The 24,307-nt window shown below is 46.3% G+C and overlaps 7 protein-coding genes across 7 annotated transcripts; 2 read left to right on the top strand and 5 right to left on the bottom strand.

Annotated features, from left to right (window-relative positions):
• Positions 1–434: 434 nt before the first annotated feature.
• RPF2 (rRNA-binding ribosome biosynthesis protein) lies at positions 435–1,568 on the top strand (the record flags this gene model as incomplete). The annotated part of the gene is made up of 2 exons (XM_019131098.1): positions 435–448; positions 498–1,568. 2 exons carry the CDS (start codon positions 435–437, stop codon positions 1,462–1,464), a joined length of 981 nt encoding a protein of 326 aa, XP_018986455.1. The 3' UTR covers positions 1,465–1,568.
• Positions 1,569–1,915: 347 nt separating this feature from the next.
• On the bottom strand, positions 1,916–2,931 carry CDC21 (thymidylate synthase; the record flags this gene model as incomplete). The annotated part of the gene is made up of 1 exon (XM_019128287.1): positions 1,916–2,931. A coding segment is annotated over one exon (893 nt), but the record flags the coding sequence as incomplete, so codon positions are not given.
• A 3,127-nt stretch (positions 2,932–6,058) lies between these two features.
• YPS7 (putative aspartic endopeptidase) lies at positions 6,059–7,966 on the bottom strand. Its single transcript, XM_019128286.1, has one exon. It carries the CDS (start codon positions 7,877–7,879, stop codon positions 6,263–6,265), a length of 1,617 nt encoding a protein of 538 aa, XP_018986453.1. The 5' UTR covers positions 7,880–7,966; the 3' UTR covers positions 6,059–6,262.
• Positions 7,967–9,501: 1,535 nt separating this feature from the next.
• BABINDRAFT_12383 (NADH dehydrogenase [ubiquinone] 1 beta subcomplex subunit 7) lies at positions 9,502–10,088 on the top strand. Its single transcript, XM_019126957.1, has 2 exons — positions 9,502–9,554; positions 9,603–10,088. The coding sequence occupies exons 1-2, from the start codon at positions 9,527–9,529 to the stop codon at positions 9,848–9,850; spliced, it is 276 nt and encodes a 91-aa protein (XP_018986452.1). The 5' UTR covers positions 9,502–9,526; the 3' UTR covers positions 9,851–10,088.
• Positions 10,089–14,547: 4,459 nt separating this feature from the next.
• Positions 14,548–15,450, bottom strand: BABINDRAFT_174910 (GATA-type transcription factor; the record flags this gene model as incomplete). The annotated part of the gene is made up of 1 exon (XM_019130976.1): positions 14,548–15,450. One exon carries the CDS (start codon positions 15,448–15,450, stop codon positions 14,548–14,550), a length of 903 nt encoding a protein of 300 aa, XP_018986451.1.
• A 5,526-nt stretch (positions 15,451–20,976) lies between these two features.
• Positions 20,977–21,176, bottom strand: BABINDRAFT_160526 (uncharacterized protein). The gene has a single exon (XM_019128285.1). It carries the CDS (start codon positions 21,167–21,169, stop codon positions 20,984–20,986), a length of 186 nt encoding a protein of 61 aa, XP_018986450.1. The 5' UTR covers positions 21,170–21,176; the 3' UTR covers positions 20,977–20,983.
• A 260-nt stretch (positions 21,177–21,436) lies between these two features.
• BABINDRAFT_160525 (uncharacterized protein) lies at positions 21,437–22,995 on the bottom strand. The gene has a single exon (XM_019128284.1). The coding sequence runs from the start codon at positions 22,968–22,970 to the stop codon at positions 21,708–21,710; it is 1,263 nt and encodes a 420-aa protein (XP_018986449.1). The 5' UTR covers positions 22,971–22,995; the 3' UTR covers positions 21,437–21,707.
• Positions 22,996–24,307: the final 1,312 nt, after the last annotated feature.

Below are 24,307 nucleotides of genomic sequence, written 5' to 3'. Positions count from 1 at the left end.
GGTTTAGGCCGGTTAATCAAGGATGGTAGCTGGGATAACGCACCGATTTGGATCAAAATTCTTATGAGTTTAGGGTTGAGTAAACACTAGAAAAATACTGGCAACTCTAACGTAAACAGACCAGGAAGCGAGCGATGTCATTGCATCCTTGCACCCCTCTATGTTTATACTATCGTCATCCACCACCTCAATCATCCAAACAAAGCTCAATTCTGATTATCCACTGAAAGCCGTGGCGTAAATCTAATTTCTCTCACCCGTCTCCCGGCCAGGACGTTATATCTTGTGGCTTTTAGATCGTTACCCGGTGCTCCCTCCTCTGTGCAGGAGACCGATGCGATATGAAATTTTTTGTGAAATTTTTCCTGTGTATGGTGAAAAAGAGAGCGTGAAAAACCTCGAGCTCACACTCTTAGCCTAAACCACACCACAAAATGATTAGAACAGTGTAAGTAGCACCTATTACAAGCAACAATGACGATATACTAACGCAATAGCGTGCCAAAGAACGCCCGTTCGAAGAGAGCCCTCGATAAGAAGGAGGCCAAGTTGAGCGAAAATGTCAAGCAAGCCTTATTCGTGCCAGGTGCCAACTCCAACAAGGTGTTGCACGATGCTATGGTTGATCTCTCTGCGTTAAAGAAGCCACATATGAAGAGATTTTCCAAAAAGAACAATGTTAAGCCATTCGAAGATGCCGCCACCTTGGAGTTTTTCTCCGAGAAGAACGACTGCTCCCTCCTCGTGTCCTCCTCTCACAATAAGAAGAGACCAAACACCTTGACCTTCACCAGGACCTTTGGCTATAAGCTCTACGACATGGTGGAATTGAGCATCATCAACCACAAGTTTCTTGCTGACTTCAAGAAGGCTACCTTCAACGTTGGTTTAAAGCCAATGTTCGTCTTTAATGGTCCCGTTTTCGAGTCCCATCCGGTCTTCATGCACATTAAGTCCTTGTTTTTGGATATGTTCCGCGGTGAAACTACTGACTTGCAGGATTTGGCTGGTTTGCAGCAAATCATTGCCATCTCCGCCGGTGAGTTGGAGGACTCCACAATCGACGAGGCCAACGCCAAGTTACCAACCTTGCACTTCAGAGTCTACAAGCTACACACCCACCGCTCTGGTCAGAAGTTACCGCGTGTGGAGATTGACGAGATCGGCCCAAGATTCGACTTCAAGATTGGTAGAAGACAATTCCCATCGCCTGAGTTGGAGAAGGAGGCCATGAAGAAGGCCAAGCAGTTGGAGGCCAGAACTAAGAAGAATATTGAGACTGATCTCGTTGGTGACAAGATAGGTAGAGTCCACGTCGGGAAGCAGGACTTGGGCAAGTTGCAGACCAGAAAGATGAAGGGTTTGAAGGCCAAGTATGATCAGGTTGGCGAGGACTTTGACGACCAGGTCTATGAGTACCCAGAGGAGGATGACGAGCCTTCTAGCAAGAAGCAGAAGAATTAGAGTGTCCGTCTGTATCGTATATGTATTTTAGTTTCAATGAAATTTTATAGGAATAAAAAGCGTCTGCATCAGCGGGACAGCTTGATTGGAAATTTAATGGGAATTCAGCATAAGAGTTTGTCAGGTTGGATGGTTATTCTGGGTGTGATAGGTATTAACACCGACAGACTCGTTGGGGGTAATGTGCTTGGCGCATACTCTTGTATCAACCCCAGGCTAAGCACTAGAGGTAATCAAAGATCTTATCTGACATTTTAGAAAATGAGTGGTATTGTAAGAGTATAGCTGGCATTATTTTACATGCGAAAACAGTTCTTTCCTCATTCATAAATCGTTACTGAATCAAAATCATGCTCACTCCGGGTAGCCATTTACTTGAGATATGATTATTGAAATCTAGCTCTTTCTGGCTCAACCATGGTTTTTATCAAGCATTGAAAGAGCTTCGTGCACTTGTGATCTAAGTCATATTCTGAAACAAGCTCAAATAAAGATACCACCGATAAATTCTACTTTGCATTTACTGTCACTTATCCTGCTCCTGCATTCGTTCATGTAAACACATAACACTAGCCTAAACACTCATCTTCATGTTGATTTTTTTGTGAGGAGCGTAACCAACAATCTCAAAGTCCTCGTACTTGAAGTCGGTGATGCTAGTGATGTCTCTGGTGATCACCAACTTGGGAAACTGGAGCGGTTCCCTTTTCATCTGCTCCTCCAAGGCTTCGATGTGGTCCTTGTACACGTGGGCATCCCCCATGGTATGTATGAACTCACCAGCCTCGTAGCCCACCACCTTGGCGATCATCTTGGTCAACAACGCGTAGGATGCGATGTTGAACGGAACCCCCAAACCCATGTCGCAGCTTCTCTGATAGAGCAAGCAGTTTAACAATGGCGTCGCATCTTTAGGGAAGCTCACGTAGAACTGTACAAACATGTGGCACGGAGGCAACGCCATCTTGGAGAAATCCACCGGGTTCCATGCGCTCATGATGATCCTTCTGTCGTACGGGTTGTGTTTCAACTTGTGGATCACTTCCGCCAACTGGTCTATCCCCTGGCCTGTGTAATCCGTGTCACAATCCACGTATTTGGCCCCAAAGTGTCTCCATTGGAACCCGTATACCGGGCCCAAATCGCCTTCTCTGAGGTGGGTCAAGCCTATCGAGTCCAAGTACTCCCGCGACCCATTGCCCTCCCAGATATTAACGCCCTGTTCGGACAACTTCTTTCCGTCGGTGCACCCTTGGATGAACCATAACAACTCGAGGATGATAGCCCTTGAGAAAACGCGCTTGGTGGTGAGCAACGGAAACGCGTCGTTCCGGAGATCGAACCGTAATTGTGGCGGGCCGAACAACGCAACAGTCCCGGTTCCAGTTCTGTCTGGGCGGCTTTCGCCCTCTTCGATGATTCTCTTACAGAGGTCTAAGTAGGCTTGTTCTTCGTGGTTAGTCATTTTGTATATAGTGTAAAGAACAGAAGCGTGACGACAATAGTGGCGTTTTTTTTTTAACGCGTCGCGGTCATGCATCACAAACTTACGCGTCGCGATTTCTAATGCCTGATCGCGAGTAACAAGGGGAATTTCACCAACAGCTTTACATGGCCCTGTGTAAACCACTAATAGCATATTAAATGGTGTAGATTAACAAAAGAAAACCGGTGTAGCTGTAAGTGACCTAAATTAACTCTCGACAAGTGACGCAAAGGCAGTCCTAAGGATTCGCTAGCCATAATGCTGTGCTTATTCCCCTTAGGCGTTTATTCACGAACCACCCATTAGCTACAGGGTTAGGAATATACTATGCGGCTAATGGGTTATTAAGCATATTGGAGTGAGCTCTAACGGGCTATGTGGGACATATTCTAATTGCCATGCTTTCAGCCGTGATCGCTCTATCCATTGCATCATGCAACATCCAGGTAACGCCGTTAGACAGCTGGCTGAATTCTCTACATATGGCAATCGATATTCTCTTCGGAAACTCGGTAAGGGCTGAGGTAAATATGGTATCTGAATTCACACGAACACAGGGGTCGCACTTTTTGCAAATGGGAACCCATCGGGAATACACCAGCTGGGGTGGTGTTATCCACGATAAGATTTTAGTCAATGTATGAATACAGTACAATCACCTCTCTATACACACCCTTCTGACATATGTTTGAAACAGGTTTGAGGCAGTATTTAGTTCTAACAAAAAACAATCTACCACGGGTGTCATGACAACCTTTTGTTCATCTCGTAATAGTATCTCTCAATTTCTGTTAATACTGAGTTTACTGAGAATTCCTCCGGTGTACCAGTGAAAGGACTCCTGCTCTTAGACAATATGCGAAAGTCAAGTTGCAAACTAATACTTTTGCAGCAGCGTATAGGATTATGTGGCGTCGTCGCCTCTGGCTGTCACACGCTCCTGATCAACGGCTTCTCATGCCAGAGCCTGGTATAGCAGCAGGCTTTGCCGCAGTGGTGCACAGACGAGGGTAGATCTATCCTTTCAGATTTAGGGAGCTTGTTCATGCATGTTTTCTTGGCATGCAGCTGAACGCAAGATACGGGTTGAAGAGCATCTCCCGGGAGTGCTTCTTTTGAAACAAAAAGAAGAGTACGAGTTTCTTTTGCTTTCCTTCGCAAACCATCCCTAGAGGTATGAATTAGACAAGGCTGTATATGGTTGCATTTTTTTGGAATGTCTTTTATATACTAACTCTGCATCTTACATTGCAGCATGCAATGCACACGTTGGATCCCGATCGGAATCGGACATGCAAGCATTGTCGAAAATATATTTACAACTGCATGTGCGTAGTCTCCTAGGCGACCAGCAATTACGACTAAGCGCAGAAATTCAATTTACCGAAATATGGGGTGATAAATGGCAAACCTAGAATAAAGAGGCCCATGATTAATGCAACTCGAGCCCAGGGCCTGTCTGGTTCGCTACGACGCACGATCTATACTAGCGGAAATAATGCAGTATAGCTAGCAAGCTCCCATACGCACGAGGTTCTCCACATGTGGTTTCGTCAAATTATCCACATGCCATGCTTACCAAATCATCTCGTTTACCTTAGCCTGTATGAAGTACCTATACTCTCCTGCTATACATTTGTATAGGAAGTTCGTTGAGTAGGTTACTGTCACGTGGTAGGAGTCGATGCTTCATATAGGAGAATCGTGCCTTTATCTTTATATCATTGTTAAATATTCTCCACAGTATCAAAGAATTACTCATAGTGATAATAATGATACCAATCATCTCGGTAGACACCATAATTTTACCACTCAACCTCGCAATTAAAAAGCTTATCCAACCTGCTTCAAGGATTCGAATCGTTAGGCTTTAGCACAGCCCGGCGCTTGATTGAGCCAGGTCAGTACGTCCAGGCGTTATTGGCAGTGCTGGAAGAGGAACACCGTTTAATCCCAAGTATTGCAGATGATATTGTAGGCCTTTTTGACCACTATGCAGACTCGGAGGGCAAAGCTAGCGTGCTCGTGTTGCTGGCGTTAGTCATAGGAAGTATTACCAGGAGCCAGTTATTGGAAGTTGATATATCGAACGCCATTAACAGAGTATGTAAGATGAGAGACAGCGGAAATGGCGGAAGAAAAGAGAGAGCCAGAAAAAAACGATAGCGAATGTGTAATCAAGCTAAGTCCAGATAAGTAAACGAGAGAAAACGACATGCAATAATACGGGTACGAGTGTAGGCATCAGCAGTTCGAGGTGATTTAATATGAAAGGTCAACTTCGAACAATGATTATATCGTGATCGCTAGCCTTTAACGATCAGAGTAACATAACTAGCCAGTAAGATAGTCCTATATAGTGGTACGTGCGCTTAGGATAAATACTGCCAAGAGTTCACGGGATTTGATATGCGGTATCAATACAACGTGTGGATTATACTATCGCGAATTGACAGAGCTCAACTCTGGCTTAATACTGCAAGTGGTATGCGGAAGCAGACACGAAAATATAGCCAGAAAAAAAGTGCAAGTGTGGCCGTCAAACGTCCTATCAACAGGGTGTTGTGTTGCCAGTCTCGCTCAGGTGAAAGTCTGAGATAGAGTATCGGTTCACCAGCGTGGCCATTGCCCGCCTGGTTCGCTCGAACTACGTTTCTTTTATTGTTAAGCTAATCACAGGAGCCTGCAGTACGAACCAAAAGGATATGTTGATCGAGGAGTGAATATAGCCGTTTAATAAGTATACACGCTCGTTTACGTGGTTGACGCGCACGGACTTGACACGCATGGGCTATTGGCGACCTGACGGAGCTGCCGTTAGACCAGTTGGGCCAAGTGGTACAGCATAATAAGCTCATTCGGATAACATTACAGGTTTCACCATAGGATCTAAAGGTCAGTCACACGTTAACAAGCATCAGAAGGTCGGTGCAAAATAAAGCGGTAACAACGGCCCGAGTTGAATAGTAATGTAGGTATACGGCAATATCTATAGGTTAGAGGTTTTACCCCTAACTAGCACAAAGAGATATAACACAAAAAGGAGTCTATATTCCGGTTGGGCTCCTGCCACTGTAAAATGTACTACAAAGGGCAAATGGTTAATTTCCAATATTACATATTTTGAAATGATAGACACAAAACGGAAATAAAAATGACAAACCTGTAACTAGAGCAAGACCCAAGTCCTCCCTGGCTAGTGGTTCTTAACGATGAAAAACGGTTTGATTAAAGGCAAATGGCACACGAAACAGAAATAAGCAAAAATGACATGCTAAGTTGAAAAACGACAGACAGGTGAAAGCGACGAACTTAGAAGAAAAAAAGTCCCAATACAAAAATCGCAAGCCCAAAGACCTTAGCGGCTAGCCCTTCGGTCTCAACCTCCCACGGTCTGTAGCTATTAGCAATGTTGGTAGAGTGGGACATAGAAGACGTGCTGGCCATTCTGGTAGAGACGGCACCCGCAACGGCGGTGTATATTTCGCCGTTTGAGATGTACATGGAGTTGCCTCCCGAATAAAGCCCAGGATCGCTGGCGGTGACAGACACCACTGTTAGCGTGATATTGCTGAAGTCGTGCGTGTTTGTTTTCGCATACGGAATATGGTCGGTAGGGATCAGTAGGGTTGTATTGCCTGAAGTGGTCTCCGTGCGCACATAACTCACGCCCCAGTCGGTGTATGTAGAGGTGTAGGCCGAAAAGCTAGTCTGTGACGACACGATTTCGGTGTTTGTACCGGTCTCAACGTTGCTCAGAGTTGGATAATAATAGTCGGTGTTGGCCTGCGCTAATGCAACCTGCTTCGAATCGTGGTTGATAACCATATACATCGCGTGCAAGAACTGGGATCCGAGGATGGAATATCCCTTGAGGTAGTCAGGCTGTATCGCTAAGGTACAGGCAGGCTTCCCTGAGCTCGCAAAGATTTTGTTTGATGAGTAGAGCAACTCAGCCACGGGTACTTTGATGGTCAAATCGCCAAATGCGAGATTAACTGTGGCGTTGATGTCACCGACAGAGCATTCCACGAGCCACTTGTGGTTGTCTGGGTTATAGACTGCATTAAGCTGAACTGCCAACAGAATCAACGCATCGTACGGCAAGAAGCTGAAGTACTGTCTGGTATCAAACATTACCGGGATCGGAAACGTATTGTTTACGTTCAAGTCTGACGTCTGGCCCGTACTGGACTCCACCTGCATCCCGGTAAGAGCCACCACCGGAAGTGAAGTCTGCGAGGGGTTGTTGGCCACCGAGAGCATGTCGTACACTACCAAATCGCCCGTGAAGAAGGTTTCGTCCACAAACCCCAAGTGCAATTCGCCGGCCTGCGCGTACTTGGAGCCGCAGTAGAGCCCAAACGACTCGGAGCCGGTCACATTGAGCAGCTTGAAGTAGTTGAGCACGCCAGTTCCGGAATATGTCGTCCCTAAGCCAAGCGCGCCTTCGGCCACCAGGTTGAACATATCGAGAAACACAAAGTTAGTAAGAGAGATGGTTCGGTTTGTTTCCGTGTTGTTCCACTGGATGACATCTGACACAAGATTTCCCGTCGCGTTCAATCCGTTGAGGGACAAGAGCGTCACGTTGGTCGAAAACGGGGCGTTGGTCAAGACGGATGCATTGCGATACGTCTTGGAGGCCAGTGCGTCGTAGCTGCCGAGTGTAGCACAGTTAGTGGTGTTGGACGACAGACACTCGGGGTAAACCGAGGCGTTGAACACCCAGATGTCGCCCTGGAGTAGGTCGATGCGGATGGAAATCGGTTGCATGGGATCGCCAAAGCCAAATTCCGTGTTATAAAGGCCCTCGTAGACCGACCAGATATCCAAGCGCGGATTAACGTAGCTGGCGTAGGCGGGATTGTACCACGCCGCGGCCTGGAGCACAAAGAGCATCATCCAAGGAGATGTGAAGCGGGTCATGTTTTGGTAACCGTCCACTGTGGTTTGATAATATGGGATAAACTGTGGTTATCAAGCCTCAGCTACGTGTATCTCCTAGGAATTTTTACTTCACGTCGGTAGCGTCGTATGGCCCCTATACCTGGCGGTGAAAAAATTGTATACCATTTCGCGGCCCACGTCACGGCTACGCCCCATTACGTAGTTGACGTAGGCAGCGCCCGATCGGGAAATCTGAGCGTTGAACGTGGCTGCGCACGTGATACGGTGCAAGGATGAGCTCGATCTGGATGTACAATAGCTAGATTTGCCGCCGTGCAGTAAACGAAACTGGTCGTACACGGCCGTTACAAGCTTCAGGGCGCAGTCAGCTCCGTCTATAAATAGCAAGTGTGACAAATTTAATGGGCTATTTTGTCTACTGTAAGTGGGTATACGACTACAGGCTTGGGCAATAACGAAGAGGTCACTGGTCAGCAATGCCCAAGGCAGTAGAAGCTTAATAGGCCGAGTGGGGCGTTATGTCTGTGAGCATTAAGCACGGGGGTATCTTTGCAGTTACTTACTACGAATGATGCAATCAGATTTGTGGCTAGCTCGGAAGAGTCGTTGCGACAGCCTTGGGCCGAGTAGACGCAGTAAGTCCATGTCACGATCGGAAGAGCAAACGTACGACAACAATGGTTGCTAGTCGTTACTGTATTTGTGCGTGCTATCCAAGTGGATTGATATATTAGTGCTTTCTGCGTGACATTTTTTACTCTAACATCTCTCCCAGTATATATTATTGTATAACAACTATTCACCAAAGTCCGGTTTTCCCACGAATTGAGTGTGCAACGAGAGTTGCCGTGAGTGTGTGAGTGTCAGAATATTTGTCTGCAGAGTGTTAGTCTGAGCCATATGAAGTAAGCGCTATTAATATGTATATAATAATAATAATATGGTTCTAGCGTATTTAGAAAGTACACTAATGCCTTAGTCGTTTTAATTTATTGACTAATTTAAATTGCAATGCGTCTTTTTTTTTAACTGTTGATTATACGAGTTGCAAAACACTATTAGGCATGGGCGTAAACGTATTAGGTGCTGTATGGAGCTTGGCTTTTCTCAGAAAGCAGCAGCGGGACACTCACAGCCGTGTACAAGCCATGGGAATATTTATATATATATATTGGCTCTGAGACCCTAATAGCTACGTTTCACATAAGAATGCTTATTTTCTCGCTTGACCATATCCCCTACATCTGATACTTTCCTTACGAGAAGCTGCACACAGATTATGAGTAGATATGTCTGCACCCGGTCGTCCACCTACCATAGCACGTGCTAGACGTTTAGGCCAACTGAAAGAACCATTTTGTTACTGCGATCTGTTTGTCCTGGGTTTACTTGTCCTAAATTTGCTTGTCTTGATATCTTATTCATCACTCAGGCTAGTCTAAACTTTTCTTTCTCCTCCTAGACAAGCTATCTAATGATAATCATACAAATCGTCTTGACCACAGCTGGTCGTGCCCCGTACATTTTTGGCATAAATGCAACGCCTGTCTATGCACAACCTCTTACCTAACGCCTACCAATAAAACTTCATATTTTAACATTGTCTGAGATGCTACATAATAGCAGTGCAACCGTCCTCCCCACAACTTCACACATCTATCCAAAATGGCCATGACCGAATTACCTGAACTTCGTATGTACCTTCTTGCGGAATCCCGAGAAAAATACTAACACCCGACAGTTTCCCGTGAGGAAATGAAGAAGAACAAGATTCCTTTGCAATACCGTGACAGATGCGCCAGGTTGTGGATCCCATTGACCAAATGCAGACAGGATACCTTCTCTGTCCCGTGGAAGTGCAACCAGGAAAGACACGACTACGAGGAGTGCGAGTACTTGGACTTTAAGAGAAGAGTCAAGGAGTTGGAGCTGATCAAGGCCGACATGAAGGCTGCCGATCTCGCCAAGAGAGCTCTTGACGACGAATAAGTACCTGGTGCACCATTGCTGTGCTCATTGGGGTCGGCTACCGTTGTGCTGCGAGTGTCCTTGTGCACCGCTGATTAAAGGAGGGCGTTGAACATGCGTGCCTCCCCTTCCATCTGCCATCACACTTCATGTTCTGGGACTTTGATCGATCATTGTTCATCTTATGGTTGCGCCGACCAAAGATCCACGGGATATCGGTCTGCCTACATTATTTATTGTTAGTTCCTTGTTTTTCTATGCCCCCTTCAGCTAATTATATAAGCCACTGCATTTGCCTGGAAGGCCCATCTATATGTGGTAGTGTAGGCACCAAAGTAAAGAGATAGGGTACATGGTTGGCAGTTCAAGACCGCCGGCTGTTGTATTTATTTTTTTAATCTTATAATCCTCACGTTTTAGCATCACCGTTTGAGGTGTTAAAGTCACTTGCTGGGTACTTGCAGTTTTGACGTCTGTTCTGAGCCCCGATCAGCCTTTTGAAGGTGATTATTTTTTACGTGAAAAAGAGATGGTTCTATGTTTCACATAAAGCTGGCCCATCTGGGTTGACGAACTCAAGCCAAAAGAGGCATAGCTCTTGGGTTTGCCATGCCATTTGACCATCCCTCTACCGGGCTTTAGTATTTTTATCAAGGCTAGATCTGTGCCTCATTATCATAACAAGGTCGTCTTGGGAATACCCAGACACAGGAAAACAAGGGGCGTAGTTCTGCTACGTGCGTTCATGGTATTCGTCTACGGTTCTAATCCTGACGAACAGACTGAAAGTATCGTTTTGGGCGTCTAAGAACTTGAAACAAAAAATTCCGTCTTCCGGGGAGGTTAGTGCGTGAGCAAGTCGGACTAAGGAATAGTCCAGGGTAATAAGGAGTGGTCGAGGCTTTTAAGGAGTCTGCGCCCCGGCCAACGATTTTCCGAAATAAAAAAATCCAAAGCCATGTCAATACGTAAATAGGTATTAAAAAAAAAAAAAGAAAAAAAAGGCAATGTATGGTTGTTCAACAATTGGAGAGGCAACGGGGCACCGGTGACGAAACAATACAGAGGGTGATTAGAACGCCTAAGCTGTATGTTTGATCCCCCCTTAGTCCATTCGTTTTTGCAGTAAGATTGGTGTAAGAGATCTGGAGTCAGGGCCGTCTATCTCCGCATATGTGTCCTAACAATAGACGCACTAGCAACAGTCACGGAGGTACCCCATGCAGCTGTGGCTCTGCCTGCGGTGTGCAAAGGAGGCTCTCTTGCCGCGTTCGACCAGAAAAAAACGCTAGTCATGTGACATTCATGATATTCCCCTCCTACCGTTTTAGAATGATGCGGGCTAAGCTCCTAATTTGGTTTGCAAGCGCCTCCGAATATCGTCAATGTCTGGTCCTACGTAATGAGTATCAATAATACATGGGACCGCGAATCGTTCTGGAAGGCATTCTAACCCTTTTTTCGTGAAACATAAAGAAGTCAATGAAGCCGCGGATCCTTCTGTTCCACTTACTCAGGTCATTGTTTTACCACCAATAGTTACAAGGATTGGCATATGAAATTTGGGCGATCTATGACCGTCGATCATCCTGCATAGCTGGGGCAGAAGATCGTATCGCATTCCATGCATACGCCCCAGGTATAGATTCTTGCGTCTACCTAACGCATGCTTGAAGATGTAAAAAATGGCTCAAAGCGACACAAATGGGAAACACAGAAAATGCCAGGTAAAACCGCATGACGAAATTAGGTGAAGACAATGCAAAAGAAAGTATGCCATTACACTAATAGTAAATTGCCTTCAAAAGGTAAATAGGGTTTGTTGGGGCGCCAAAGCGAGGTAGTCTTTCGGGACTAGCGAAGGAAAAATTGGATGTAAACGCGAATATACAAGGAATAGCTTTCTGTCTTGTGAACTGCAGGGTACATGAAGATCCTTGCAGTGCGGAAAGTTTCTCCTTTTACCCTAATTTCTTAATAAATCAGAAATAACCAACTTTTTCCAGGGTATCAACCAGGCGGCGCCTATAAGTCTTATACATTACTATTTTAGGTTGTTGTGGGAAATAATTACAAAACAGGGGTGGAGGGTGGAAAAGGGTCGGTACCAGTGTTGCTTTTATTTTTAACCATCGAGCTTCGGTGTACATTTATCCCAGGATACTAGTGTCAGTATCCATCTGAAAACCAGATGGCCCATGCATCTAATAATCTTTCTAGTGCGCATTAAACTGTTGTATTTCGATCTATCCAGGGCCCGGATAGAGATGCAGCATGCTGTTTACGGGAGATTGCGTCTTCAAACTTGGAGCGTTCTTTCAAAAAGTGTATTAAAAGTGCTACTCTACCTATCGTGCGTCACTGACGTCCTTCGGATTTCCCGGTGCTTTTCCTCTTAGAGTAACTTGATATGGTTATCCTTGTTTTTTATAACGACCCCGACTTCTCTCCCGCTTGCTTATACCTTGCGGAGGAAAAGCACCCTCTTTTAGCCAGTCAATAGTGTACGTTACATACTACGTATACCACAGAGAATTTATGTCTAATGGGTATACAGAACACATAGAAAATAGGATCGGATGCGACTAGCCGAACGCCACTTCGTCAATACCTAGACAATTTGTTTTTCTTACAGCGCCGCTCTGATCTTGAGGTCCCTGGTCTTAGTGGTGGCTAAGGTAAGTAGTACTAAATTTGTCATTTGCATGTGGGTGTATATATTGGAACGGCACTAAAATCATGCGTAGTACAATTTTAGGAATAGGACTACGCAGATGTAAAAAACCATCGATCTCGTAAAACTTAATATTCCTGTGCATATGCACTACAGATCTATCTGTACGTAGGACAAGCCGATTGGTGAAGCCATTGAGGTGGTTACAATCTAGTAGAAAGATATGAATACAATTTTCCGGGAGAAAGACGAGATGGCATAACCAGTGTTGCTAGGTAGCTACCAATGCTGTTTGAAGGTTGAACCTAGTTCGACGTATACTGAAGACAAGTACTGTAGTAAAGGTGCTGCAGGTGTCCCATTCTATGTGGGGCTATACGTACCTCATCCTACGTGGGACTACAGAACGGTAAACGCCGATAATGTATCAACCTCTGTAACAAGTCTGAAGACTGACACAGAGCTTTATTGGCTGATCTATATAAAGACCGGCTGACCACCTCTTTATATATCTAGTTCATATCTAATGATCAATCAATTCTATTTGGTCATCTCATTGTCTACGTATATATACAAGTACCCCCAAGTGCATAATAGAAAATTTTGGTCATCTGTGTGTAGCTGAGCTATTGATTACCCGTGTATTATAAGATAAAACTGAAGTCTACGCGGCATATGCTGTGGTAGCATCGTTATAAAGGAGACATAGTCAAGTGGTTGAAGGGTTGAACCCTTTGTGCGTCCAACGTTACAAGCTCCGCGTTTCAGCCATTTATGGATGACGGGCTGATTGCGATATCTCATAGATTATAAAGAGTCGTGGTCTTTACTATTTTTACATGTACATAGTGTGAGATTATTATATATTGATTATTTAATCCTGTAATCAAATAGAGGTTGTACTAAGCAGTTATATGCCAGTCCTCTCCCCGCTGATGTGTCAACCCCCGTCCGAATGCCAGAGCTGATGGCCGTTCCCAGAGTCGCCGAAGTCGATAATAAGTTGTTTTACGTCATCTAGGACCCAGCTGCCCTTTTATTAAACTTTCCTTTGTCATTAAAAGGATGATGGGCTGCGGAGTTTCTCTACACTACAGGTTGCTGCCACCCTTGCGTCCACTTCACCATCTCTGCTCTTAGACTGACCCTGCCATTATTTCTCAGTGCGGAGTGCCATAGTGAATTCAAGAAGAAGTTAACCGGATTTGTCTTGTTAAATGAGGCCTTCTTGTGGAAGAATTGCTGTGACCAAGTCCACTGTGTTAAATAGTTCAAGTACCTTGGTCTTTTGGTAGAGCACACTTTGCGTCAGCTTATCCTTGGTCCATGGGGATATTACAATATTCCTCACGTGGATACGGTTGTGGTTTCGTCCAAGTCGTTGCATTTCTCAGGTTATTTTCTTGTCACAAACGATTTGACAGGTTTATCTAGGTACGAATTCTGTACCACAATCTCCCCTGCGGCGAATGGCCTCGCTATTGATCAAAACAGTTAATCAACCCCCCCCCCCCCTAAAGTCAACCGTGCATTCTGTGCTCTTACCTCTCTACCTTCCTTGTGCAAGATTACCACTTCCGTTGAGCACACCGGTGGTCTATTCCGTCACTCGCAAACCCCCGAGACAACGGATCACCCGTCAACGCATCGAGTCCCCCTCAATGGATTATTTTAGCTGGTCTGTGACAACCTTGCTACCAGGAATACCATAATATTACTCTAAATTAGTGCTATTTTTACGGATTGGGAGACACATAACAGGCCAAGCCCAGAAATTTGGGCGCGAGAGGAGTGTTCAGAAATTTAATAATTTACTAATTAAAGCAAAACGATACGAAAGATACCAGGGGTGATACAAAGACTAAAATTTAGTTATATGATAACTAAGGTTGGGTACGAACATGATCTCACTTCTGAGTTTTTCGAGAGTGCAATAAAACTAGAAGCCAAGAATGGATTACATCTACGAGCTAAAGATACAAACTACAAGTGTGTGGATATTGAGATGTTGATTAATGCAGAAAGTGAAAAATGCCAAGACAGCTCAGTGTCTTTGCTCGAGAGGGTGCATATGGGCTTCTATAGGATAGCCAGTGTAGTGTGGAGGTGCGACGGTGGTTGGTACCATGGTCAGCGGCGGTGGATAGTACCCGTATGCCGGCACCGGGTAGTACCCCTGAGGAGGCATCTGTTGGGTATGCATCTGATGCATCTGATGCTGTTGTTGGGCCAATTGGTGGTTCAACTTGTCGTACTGCATCTGATTCAACACCACATGCTTGCCCTTGCTGCTACCACGAGAACCTGAGGCGGCGCTGATAAGAATCTTCTGGCCGTTTTTGGCATTGGTCACGCGGATCTTCTTTTGCATAATCTCCTTGGCCGCAGCCTCCGGGCCTTTACGCTTCACAAGCTTTGCATGGTACAACCCACAGGCGTTACACAAGGTGCGCGACCCGTTAGGCCCCCGGCGCCATTCAGGTGTCTCTGTGCTGCCACAGCGCTGGCACTGGGGCTCGTTCAGGGCTGGTGCCTGCATTGGCTGTGGAATTAGCTGCGGAACCATAGTTGGTGGAGCGTAGTATGGGTGGAAGGTCTGAGGTGGTGGTGGTGGCGTAGGATACGACAACGGTGAGCCGGTAGCGTTGTGCTCGATGTGCGACGGGGTAGAAAATGAGTGCGACCTTGGCTGCTGCGGAGGCGAGTTCTGTCTGTCACGGTACTCCTCCAACATCCGCGTGGCCTTACGGGCGTTCTCAATTGCGTGGTTCAACGAGTCAGAACTAGAGTAGGTGGCAGCGAGCTTAAGCGAGTTAGGAGTGTCGGTAAAGCCATGTTCCTTGCGATCTAGGAGCGGCGAGGCGGCAGACCGTGGGGAGTGGGCATTGAACGCTTTGGCTGTGATGGTGGAAATAGACGGAAGGCGCAAGCCGGTATTAGTGGGCATGTTGGGTGCAAGGGTTATTAAAGATGGGAGACGTATTGAAATCTTGAATGCAAATGGTAGGCAATAAATAAATTTGATGGGGTGTAAGACAGCGTGACAGGTGGAGATGACAGGCTGAAATATTTCGGTAGAGGAAAGGGGGGACTTATATATTTCTGGGAATGTTCTACATACGCCTCTCACAGCCTCAACCCATGGGTCTCCAAACGAAAGTTTGAAAAGTAGCCCTTCTAAATTAAATATTGTTCTATCCAGGGATGATGCAGCCTCAGATGCACCTAACCTTTGCAAGGCAGAGAAAGTGATCTAAGAATGGACTAAGGCAGACGTTAAGCGAGCTGCATGGTTGCCTCTATGCAGCTGTAAATACGCACCTGTATCCCTGTCTAGCTTCTATTCCGCTTCTCATGCACAGGCTGCGTCGGTGGGAGCTGCCAAGCATCTGGCTCATGCACATGCACCTCTGCCCTGTGGTTAAGATTCGGGGGAGATGCCCATGCACCTAAACGCTGGTTGGCAATCTAGGCTCGGTGTTGGTGATGGAACTGCACGAGCACCGGCAGACAGAGGCTGCGCCTGCCAAACAGACCTGGAGATAAGACATCAATGAAAGGCGAGAGGATACTTAGGTTGAAGGCATGGCAAGAGGAGACAAAGAAATTCACTGCAAGAGGCGGGAACGTGCCCCATGAGAGAACTGGGCTTGCATCGGATGTCTATTCCGATGAAACGGGCATGCCGTACAGCAGTGTTTCAACTCATATGCCACATACTGCATCAACATCGGGCATGGCATTTCAATACGACGTATGACTGATCCTAGAACTTTCAACCCCCTCCCCAAGCTCTGAACCATAGCAGTTGTTCTCCATTTCGGTACGCAGGCCAAATGCTTCCCCTTTCCGCCGAAGAGGCAGCGGTGCTCTGGCGTTGTTTTTAAGACAATAACAAGGGTAATATGCTACAAGGCATTATTGGAATGCCTCGTCTGGTATACTGTTGGGCCTCGACTATTTCCAGGGCGATTGTCCAGGGTTTGTTGCATCTACCTTTGGCTATCTGGCATATATTTTCTATTCCTTTTTTGGCGCAAAACCTAACAAGGATATGTGTAGAATATTCTGGCCCTATAATGCCGAAAGGCTGAATTCATCTGCTTGTGGGAACCGTGGCACTATCCTAGACGAAAGCTACTAGGGCCATGAATTAGAAATGGCATCGTACAGTTCCAAGTACATCTGTCTCTCTGGAAAGTATGTCCGTATGTTGCAACGGGATACGACGACTAATCTACCGGTTACAGGTATATATAAGTGACATCGTGTACTGCACTTATATGAGAGGAAAAGAAATCTCCGCGGCCTAAGAAGACTAAGGGGTGGTGAAGAAACGGCACTAGGCCTTCGTCTGTGGTTAGAGTGGTTTCACACCATGAACATTCCTCCGTAAAGCAAGACTGAAAGGTTCAGTTGCTGTACGGAGGGGAGAGAGTAACCGGGAAGTGTGACCAGGTATAAATAGCCTCCAGCGCGCATTTAAGCGGAGGTTTTCTTAATCCCGTCAGGGTGGTTTTAGTGACTAATTATAGTTTGGTGGTGCGTTGCCACCCATAATCCCAGTTGGGCATGAGGCCCCTTGCGGTCGGGAGCAACGTCTACACGGAGTGAACACCGATCGCGATCTTTGAATTTGGCTAGTTTTCAGGTCTTACATATCAGCTGACCTGAATCTGCGATATGCGCGATTAGCACTAAGCTCTACTAGTCCCTTGTAAAGCTGCAGATAGAGCAAGGGGTAGCCGTCTAGCTGTTGATACTTTCAGTAACTATGGTTACTGCCTCGTTAAGAATTTTGCTAGGGGACGAGTCAGCGAACTACATCCGCGGCACGGGAGGGGATCTTGGACTCTGTCGTTTCACAAGGATGTGTGTCAGAGCCTAGGTCCAACCTAGCTGTCTGATCTTTAAGTGGTGCATTATAGTTTGGCAGCCCGGTGCAGTGACTTGGAGAGTACAAGCCGCGGCTGCTGGGATGAAAAATGTCGGGGTTTAGCGCCTAATTTGCTTCACCAAGGCATACGCAGAATAATGTCTCCGTGATCAGCTCCGCAAATCCCAACCTAGACCCTCCACGAGCAAACCTCACTGGAATTAGTGTTCGGACACCAGCTAGCCAGGGCCTTGATGTTCTGAGGACTCTCATGAGACTTTCGCACCATCTGTGTCTCTAGTCTGGGACAGTCCGCAGGCACGTGAGATCAAGTTGATGGTTTTTACTATGTAAATCTTCGGTCCATCGTGTATCTAATCGGATGCTCAGGCGCGGTGGTGAGTCAACTTTGTAGCACGAGTGATTCATTTTACCCTAATCCGCGGTATCGTAGTTGATTTGGTCAGCGGATTTTAAATGCAGCCAGGACGGTATTCAAGACACATCTGAATGAGCAATTCTAGCTACGCCATATTCCGTTCTGTGATGTATTAGGATTAGTCGATGAGACACATTCCGCTGGAGACCCTAGTATGTCGTATAAATCTGCATCGCTGGCCTATCTGTGCGTCAGACCTCAGGTTAGGGCCGTACATAAAAAGAATGATGCCAGTGATGTATCGTTCGCACTGACTAAGCCGACCCTCAAACAGCGCGCTTAGTCTTGGTAAATCTATCTTTGAAAGATATTCAAGCCATATCTCAGTGCGTGACATAGCTTCTACTTTCGTCTTGTACCACGATCGCCGATCGTGCAGGCGGAGTTGTCGAAAACTTTGTATTGTCCATCTTACTGCACAAGTGCATGCATGCTGCATAGATCACTTGTAGGCTTGTTGAGATTTACCTCATGGTAACTCCGCAACCTCCCAGAATATCCTCTCTCGGCCGAGTGTGATTTAAATGATAGCTCTATTTCACAGTTAAAAGAGAGTCCCCAAACCAACAAAGTACCGTAACTGGCGAGTTCCTCGTAGTGCTGAGATAGAGAGAAAGAAACGGTATAGTCACACGTTTGAAGGAGTCGTAGATCCAGCTAGAATCTCCAGGGCTGAAATATAGTCCCTGTTCTACTAGGCTCTCTACATATAGCCCTCCTTGTCGCATTGTACGTATAGCCATACCCCCAGAATGCCGTGGATTATTGTTCCCGGGTTTAATTCGAATGCCTGGCTCACAGAGTTTTGTATTGCTATGGATACTACTTCCCCATGTCACTTGTCCATATTTAGACCAGTAGATAGGGCTGGATGAAAACGTATGAACATGGTCCAGTGGCTCCTAAATCTAATCCGCCAGCTCTAGCAACACGATGGTCCGCCTTGGTTTCCACGGATTTCCCATTCTTCAGATAAGGAATACGTCCAAATAGGAAGGTGAAGTAGCTGTACTCCTAACAGAATGTTCAATCTATCCGCTTCACCAAGCCTGTTCAAGTACCATCTGCTATTCTCATGTCCACGTTGTCTAAGTATAAATCTCAGATGCCAATTCATATAGCTTCTAGAGTCAGCAGCCTATCAGTTTAGTTGTGCGAGGCGGCCTTGGCGAACGAGAAACTAGAAACAAGCTTTGATGCATTCTGTTGTGATACACAATTAAACTAGGTCTGACAGCGTACACGAGAGATATCATCTGTACCTACCTCGTCTCACCAACGATGCTGTAGCACTCAGGAGACGTAGACCACCCAAGCGCAACATGGCTGCGCCCCAGGGTTCATTAGCACCCTAGCTTCCGAAACTGGTCGAGACAAGCAGTTGGTTAGGCCAGTGTTTTGTATGCTGCTTTAGGTATTGTGTTACATGACGAGCAACACCAGGATCATAGCTGGTTTCAGGGACCTCTGAGACCCTAAGCTCCCTCAAGAAAAGATGCGTCATAAAATTGATGGCCAAAGCGTTGGAACCATGGATCTGCTATGTTTAGTCTTTTTCAGCAATCCTAAATCTGCCGCGCTACTGGATACCCGACGCTTTCCCCCGTGTACGCACAGGCGCTTGGTGGACGGACGATTTCTGAGACTAAAGGACTTAGATACCACCTAAATAGTAGTTTAGTGGGATCCGCGATGGTTCCTATGAAGCACACAGTACACATATGCAGACTAGGCTAAGGTTCCTTCAATCAGGCAAGGATCATGGCATTTTCTTTTCTATTGTTTTAGCAGTAGACGAGCTTACCAGTCCTGTGATCGATCTGCAAGTTTAAATGAATGCTAGTAATCTGGTTTGGTGGTCTTTAGCGTGGTAGATACATGCGAAATCTAGATGTGTGCTGCTCATCTGGCATGTATTAGTGAAAGGGGGCAGTGGTTACTGCTCACCGAAAAGGTACAAGATGCTACACACAAGAAAGTTTTCAATATGAGCGTGGCATACGTGCAGTTGATCAAGTGCAAACCGCGGAGCGACGGTTTATGTTACATTTCCCTTTTGTTCCGGATATGGGACACCTTTTACATCGGCCATGTGTTAGGTCCTTGTTGCAGAACAGAATGTGGTCAGAAAAGTCCATTGCCGCGCTGGCTTGGCGGGATCGCCAGGGTTTCGGAATTTGAGGCGTCACAGTACAAGAAGGGAGTAGCCCCTATTCGCCTTTAGAGGCACCTTGTCTGACCAAGTTTTGGCTTTAGTCGACAGATATCCAGACGAGCTATGTATATATCCTACTAGCATGCAGACTAATTAGTGTTTAACGGCACTCTTCGGTGCATCTATGATTCTTCGTCTCCTGATTCAAATGCAACTTTTGCAGGCTGTGACTAATGACATCATCCAGCAGGTATGGGTTCTTTGGCTGTTAAAAAGAGAGACAAACTTGAAATGGAACTTTAACAAGGAGATAGATCATCGGTGATTTTACATGAAGTGAGTTAGCTGGAATTGGAGTTTACGAACCAGCATGAATGTATCGATCTACGGGTTCTAATTTGAAACATTGGATGCCAAATATATCCTACTAGCTCGTCTCTACATTCAGTAATTCTGAACTATGCGTTCAGACTATGCCACTCTATATCGCAAAAGAGTGGAATCAACCCCCGCGCTAGGACATCTGTTCAAAGCTCCACTTTTTCAATCATATTTTCAACCCGTGGGCTATTCCATGTTACGCCAGGAATCCAACTCGTTTTGATTGTCGATGTGTGTGTCAAAGGGATTAAGTATAATCGGAAACATAAATCATAATTCAGGTTGGTTTGGCCCTTTATCCTAACTTTAAGAATAGCAAGGAAAATTATGGGATACCTTACACGGGCACGGTGTAAGTCTAACAGAACTGAAACAAGCCCCTCCGTAGTGCAAGAGAGCAGGCTAAAACTTAGTCTGGGATTTACATACCTATATTACTAGTTAGTTATCTAAAACCAGTGAGGTCAGATAATCTTAAATATTAAATATTTAGAGATTTATTGAGAAAAAGCTTCCATGTGGAGGTATTTCATGGTCTAGCTTGGCCCTAGTATCGGCGCCTATGTTAAAGTGTTCCACGCTAGTTTGCTATAAGCCCACAGAAGCATCTGATGGTTTTTTAGCCCCTATTAAGCAACAAGAGTACCTTCATTGAAGAGCCGGTTTAGATGAAGCGAAGAAGGCGTGTACAGTAATCCGGAGAAGAGCCCAGTAGATACTGGTATGGTCAGTTGTATGTGTCTATTCGGACAATGGTAATTTTCCAGAAGGAAAAAAACGAGGTCTTTATACTCCGAAGAGACGAAAGGAGTCATTCCTCCAAGATACCTAGTAGAGGACCAACAGGATGGGGACATTGGCGCATGATGTGCTAACTCTTACCTTTAGGGTCAGACTTGAATTTAGCGCGTGACCTCTAATCAGGTTGGATACGACTGCCTTAGACTTCAAAGCTCCATGTAATAAATGTGAGAACACTATTTACGTGCTTTGAATGTTTCGTTATACAGCTACTTTACACTCCTGGTTATTTCTGATTTCACGCATTGGGGCCCTACTCTTCCTACCAGTTTAAGATATATGTATATATTCTTCTGCCATAAAGGGCAGACCCAACACCAAAAAAAAAACCGAACCGAAAACAGAAAGACAAAAATAAATAGTCATGAGTGACGATGAAATGAAGAAATAGACGAATTATCTGGCATAGTGTCAAGCCATAAGGAGCGTCCAAAAGCAGAGAGCATCCAAAAGTAATGGATCATCTGTTAATTCGTAAGCTTCAGGCGCCCTTTCAAATTGACCTGTAATTAGTTCAAAGTAGCCCAGCTTCGAACAAATCGTCAGAATCCTTCAGGCCTGATCGGGGGCCCAGTCAAGTCCAAGACGCTGGTACACGTTCGCCTGGATGTTGCTCCAGACAGCGGCCTTTTCGTCGGACGTCAAGCGATGGCTCTTCTGCTTGATCGGTGTTTTGGACGAAACATCATTGAAGATCGCCGCGTGAAGGAGCCCATTCTTGGTCTTGTGGCTGACCTTCTTGTAACTCCCGTCTTGCTTGCGCGCGCGCACGATTTCGCCGCAAACACGCTTGTAGTCCGCACGGCACTGGCTCTCAATTGCAAGGTTCAACATAAAGTTCTCGATGATATTGCGCCATTCGGGTTTGGAAAAGGGTGCGTCCGCACCCTTCTTGCCGCGTGCAGCGCCCACTGTGTAGCGCGCGGTCTGTGCGCGGAACTGCACATTGAACTTCGACTCCTTGTAGATCTCGCACTCCACGAGCGTCTGCACATACGTCTCGTCGCTGGCATTAGTGGGAAGATACGCAATTTGGAAGAGCTGGGGCTCGGTCTTCGCCGCACTCTGTGCAACCACAAGCGGGAGGCTGTGCGGCCAGAGCGTCGCGAGCCACTCGGGTGGGATCCGGTCGAGAATGAGGAGCGAACGAATATCGTTGAGCTCCCAGTCGACGAGGTCGCGTGACGTGAAGGCTGGGCGCCCGTTGGGGAGCATCGCGATCTGTGGATTGGCGAGAATCTCGGGCGCGTACATGTCGTGGAAGTGCAACGGAATGACGTGTTCGAGCATGATGTAAGGGCGTCCGGACGTGTCCATAACCGTCGATGTCCCTGTGTGCGCGCTCGCGCGCGAAAAGAGCGACTCGTACCCCGAGCTCGTGTACCCGGAATATCCAGAGTTCTCCGAGTCGGCTGTGATATTCGACGGGTAGGGGCGCAACTCATGCGGTGCAACTTCCGCGACTGCAACGACGCAGTTATCCGCGTCGTTCATCTCCACATCGTCTTCACTGATCGTCTGTTTCCTTCCAAACGTAAACTTGCGCAATAACGACGATGAGGACGTCCGCGACGACGACGATGTCCGCGACGACGTCCGTTTTACCTCAGACTCGCTGACCCGGGTAGTAATCGTCTCGCTCGAATTAATCGACAGCGAGTCGCTCTGATACGTAACTGAGTTTTTTAAGGGCAGGGAGCCGTGTTTCAAAGGCAACTGCTGCGGAGCCAACCTCAAGCGGATCTCCTCGCGCGCCTTCGAGCGGAAGATCCCGGGAACCGAGATCTTATCTGTAGCGGCGGACAGCACAAACATGGTTTGTTATAGCTTTGGCGTTAGTTAAGTTAATAGTGGTGAGAGAGTATGTGTGTGTTTTTTTGAAGCAGAATTTGCAAATTGAGTTCGATCGAGGAGTTTTGTATGAGTACCCGGAAAGAGAGGTTTCGCCGTGCGTAAACGCATGCTTTCCCTTTCTTCCGGGGCACTGCACGTGTCGAAGGGTAACCCCTAAAATTCCCCGCCTGCCCGCGTCATTCTTTCTCCGCAGCGCCCGCGAATGTACCGAAGGAGGAAGGTTCGGAAAATCTCAGAAGCATATCTCGCGGGAGCAGTGCCGTATGCGGAAGGTTGCAGGAGTGGCGCCAAAAGCAACTACACTCGCGACACCCGGACCCCCGAAGACGAAGGTGCTCAAGACGCAGCCGGAAAATCCCTTCTTCCCGGAGAATTACAAGTGTCAGATACAAGAGATTGTTTTACCGTGTGTATCACTGGTTTCATATATTTGATCGGTATGCATTGCTACTAATAATCGAGTGTATTTGGCTTATTTGCACTATCTGCTTATTGTGGATGTACACCGGGAAAGGTACCGAATTCGGAAACCGTCCACTCTATAAGATGTCTCAGTCCAAGAAAGGGCTGCCAAGAATGCACGTATAAGTCGCTCCTACGGTGTACGAGTGGCATACTGGTAGTTAGAATCCATCCACTTTGTAGCATAAAAGATATCTCTCAGTCCTAGGAAAAACTGCTGGGAATGCATCTGTAAGTCACTCCCACGGTGCGTAAGTAGAGAATTGGCAATTTTTTGCAACTCTGGGGAAACGGTACCTAATCCGGAAGTTCTTGAGAGGTGTGCAGGACGATGTTAGGCGAAGGGCCGAGAAATTATTACACCGGGAAGTATAACCGGTAATTTCATCGAGTGAACAGTGGCGTGAAACTTGAAGAACCGGAATAAGAGCGTTGGTGATCCTTCGAAGCTGGCCGGGCGGAGGTACGCATGTAGTTCTGATTATTTACCTAGAGCGCTGTTAAATATGGATTCAATCGCCTTGGTTTATGTGAGTTGTCCCCGTGAAATGATATGTTTATTAGTTCGGCGTGCTTGTATTGCACTTGGATTATCTAGACAGATCCTTCGACGGTCCTGACGCTTCTCTCATAATGACCGGATATTCCGTCGACCGGAAGAACGCCCGACCCTGGGAACATGCAGCAAACCAAATGCTAGAGGCTAAGGAATAATTGTAACCAAGAATCTTGGTGTTACACTATACATTTTGGTACGATATTTGATGTTTGATCTCAATATGATTTTGATTGGAGCTATGAAACAAGCATTTATGCTAGCTATCCGTGTCAAGTAC

This window comes from Babjeviella inositovora (genome assembly GCF_001661335.1).
Source record: "Babjeviella inositovora NRRL Y-12698 unplaced genomic scaffold BABINscaffold_3, whole genome shotgun sequence".
In the NCBI taxonomy this organism is placed as follows: domain Eukaryota; kingdom Fungi; phylum Ascomycota; class Pichiomycetes; order Serinales; genus Babjeviella; species Babjeviella inositovora.
This window is presented reverse-complemented; position numbering and strand designations above follow the sequence as displayed.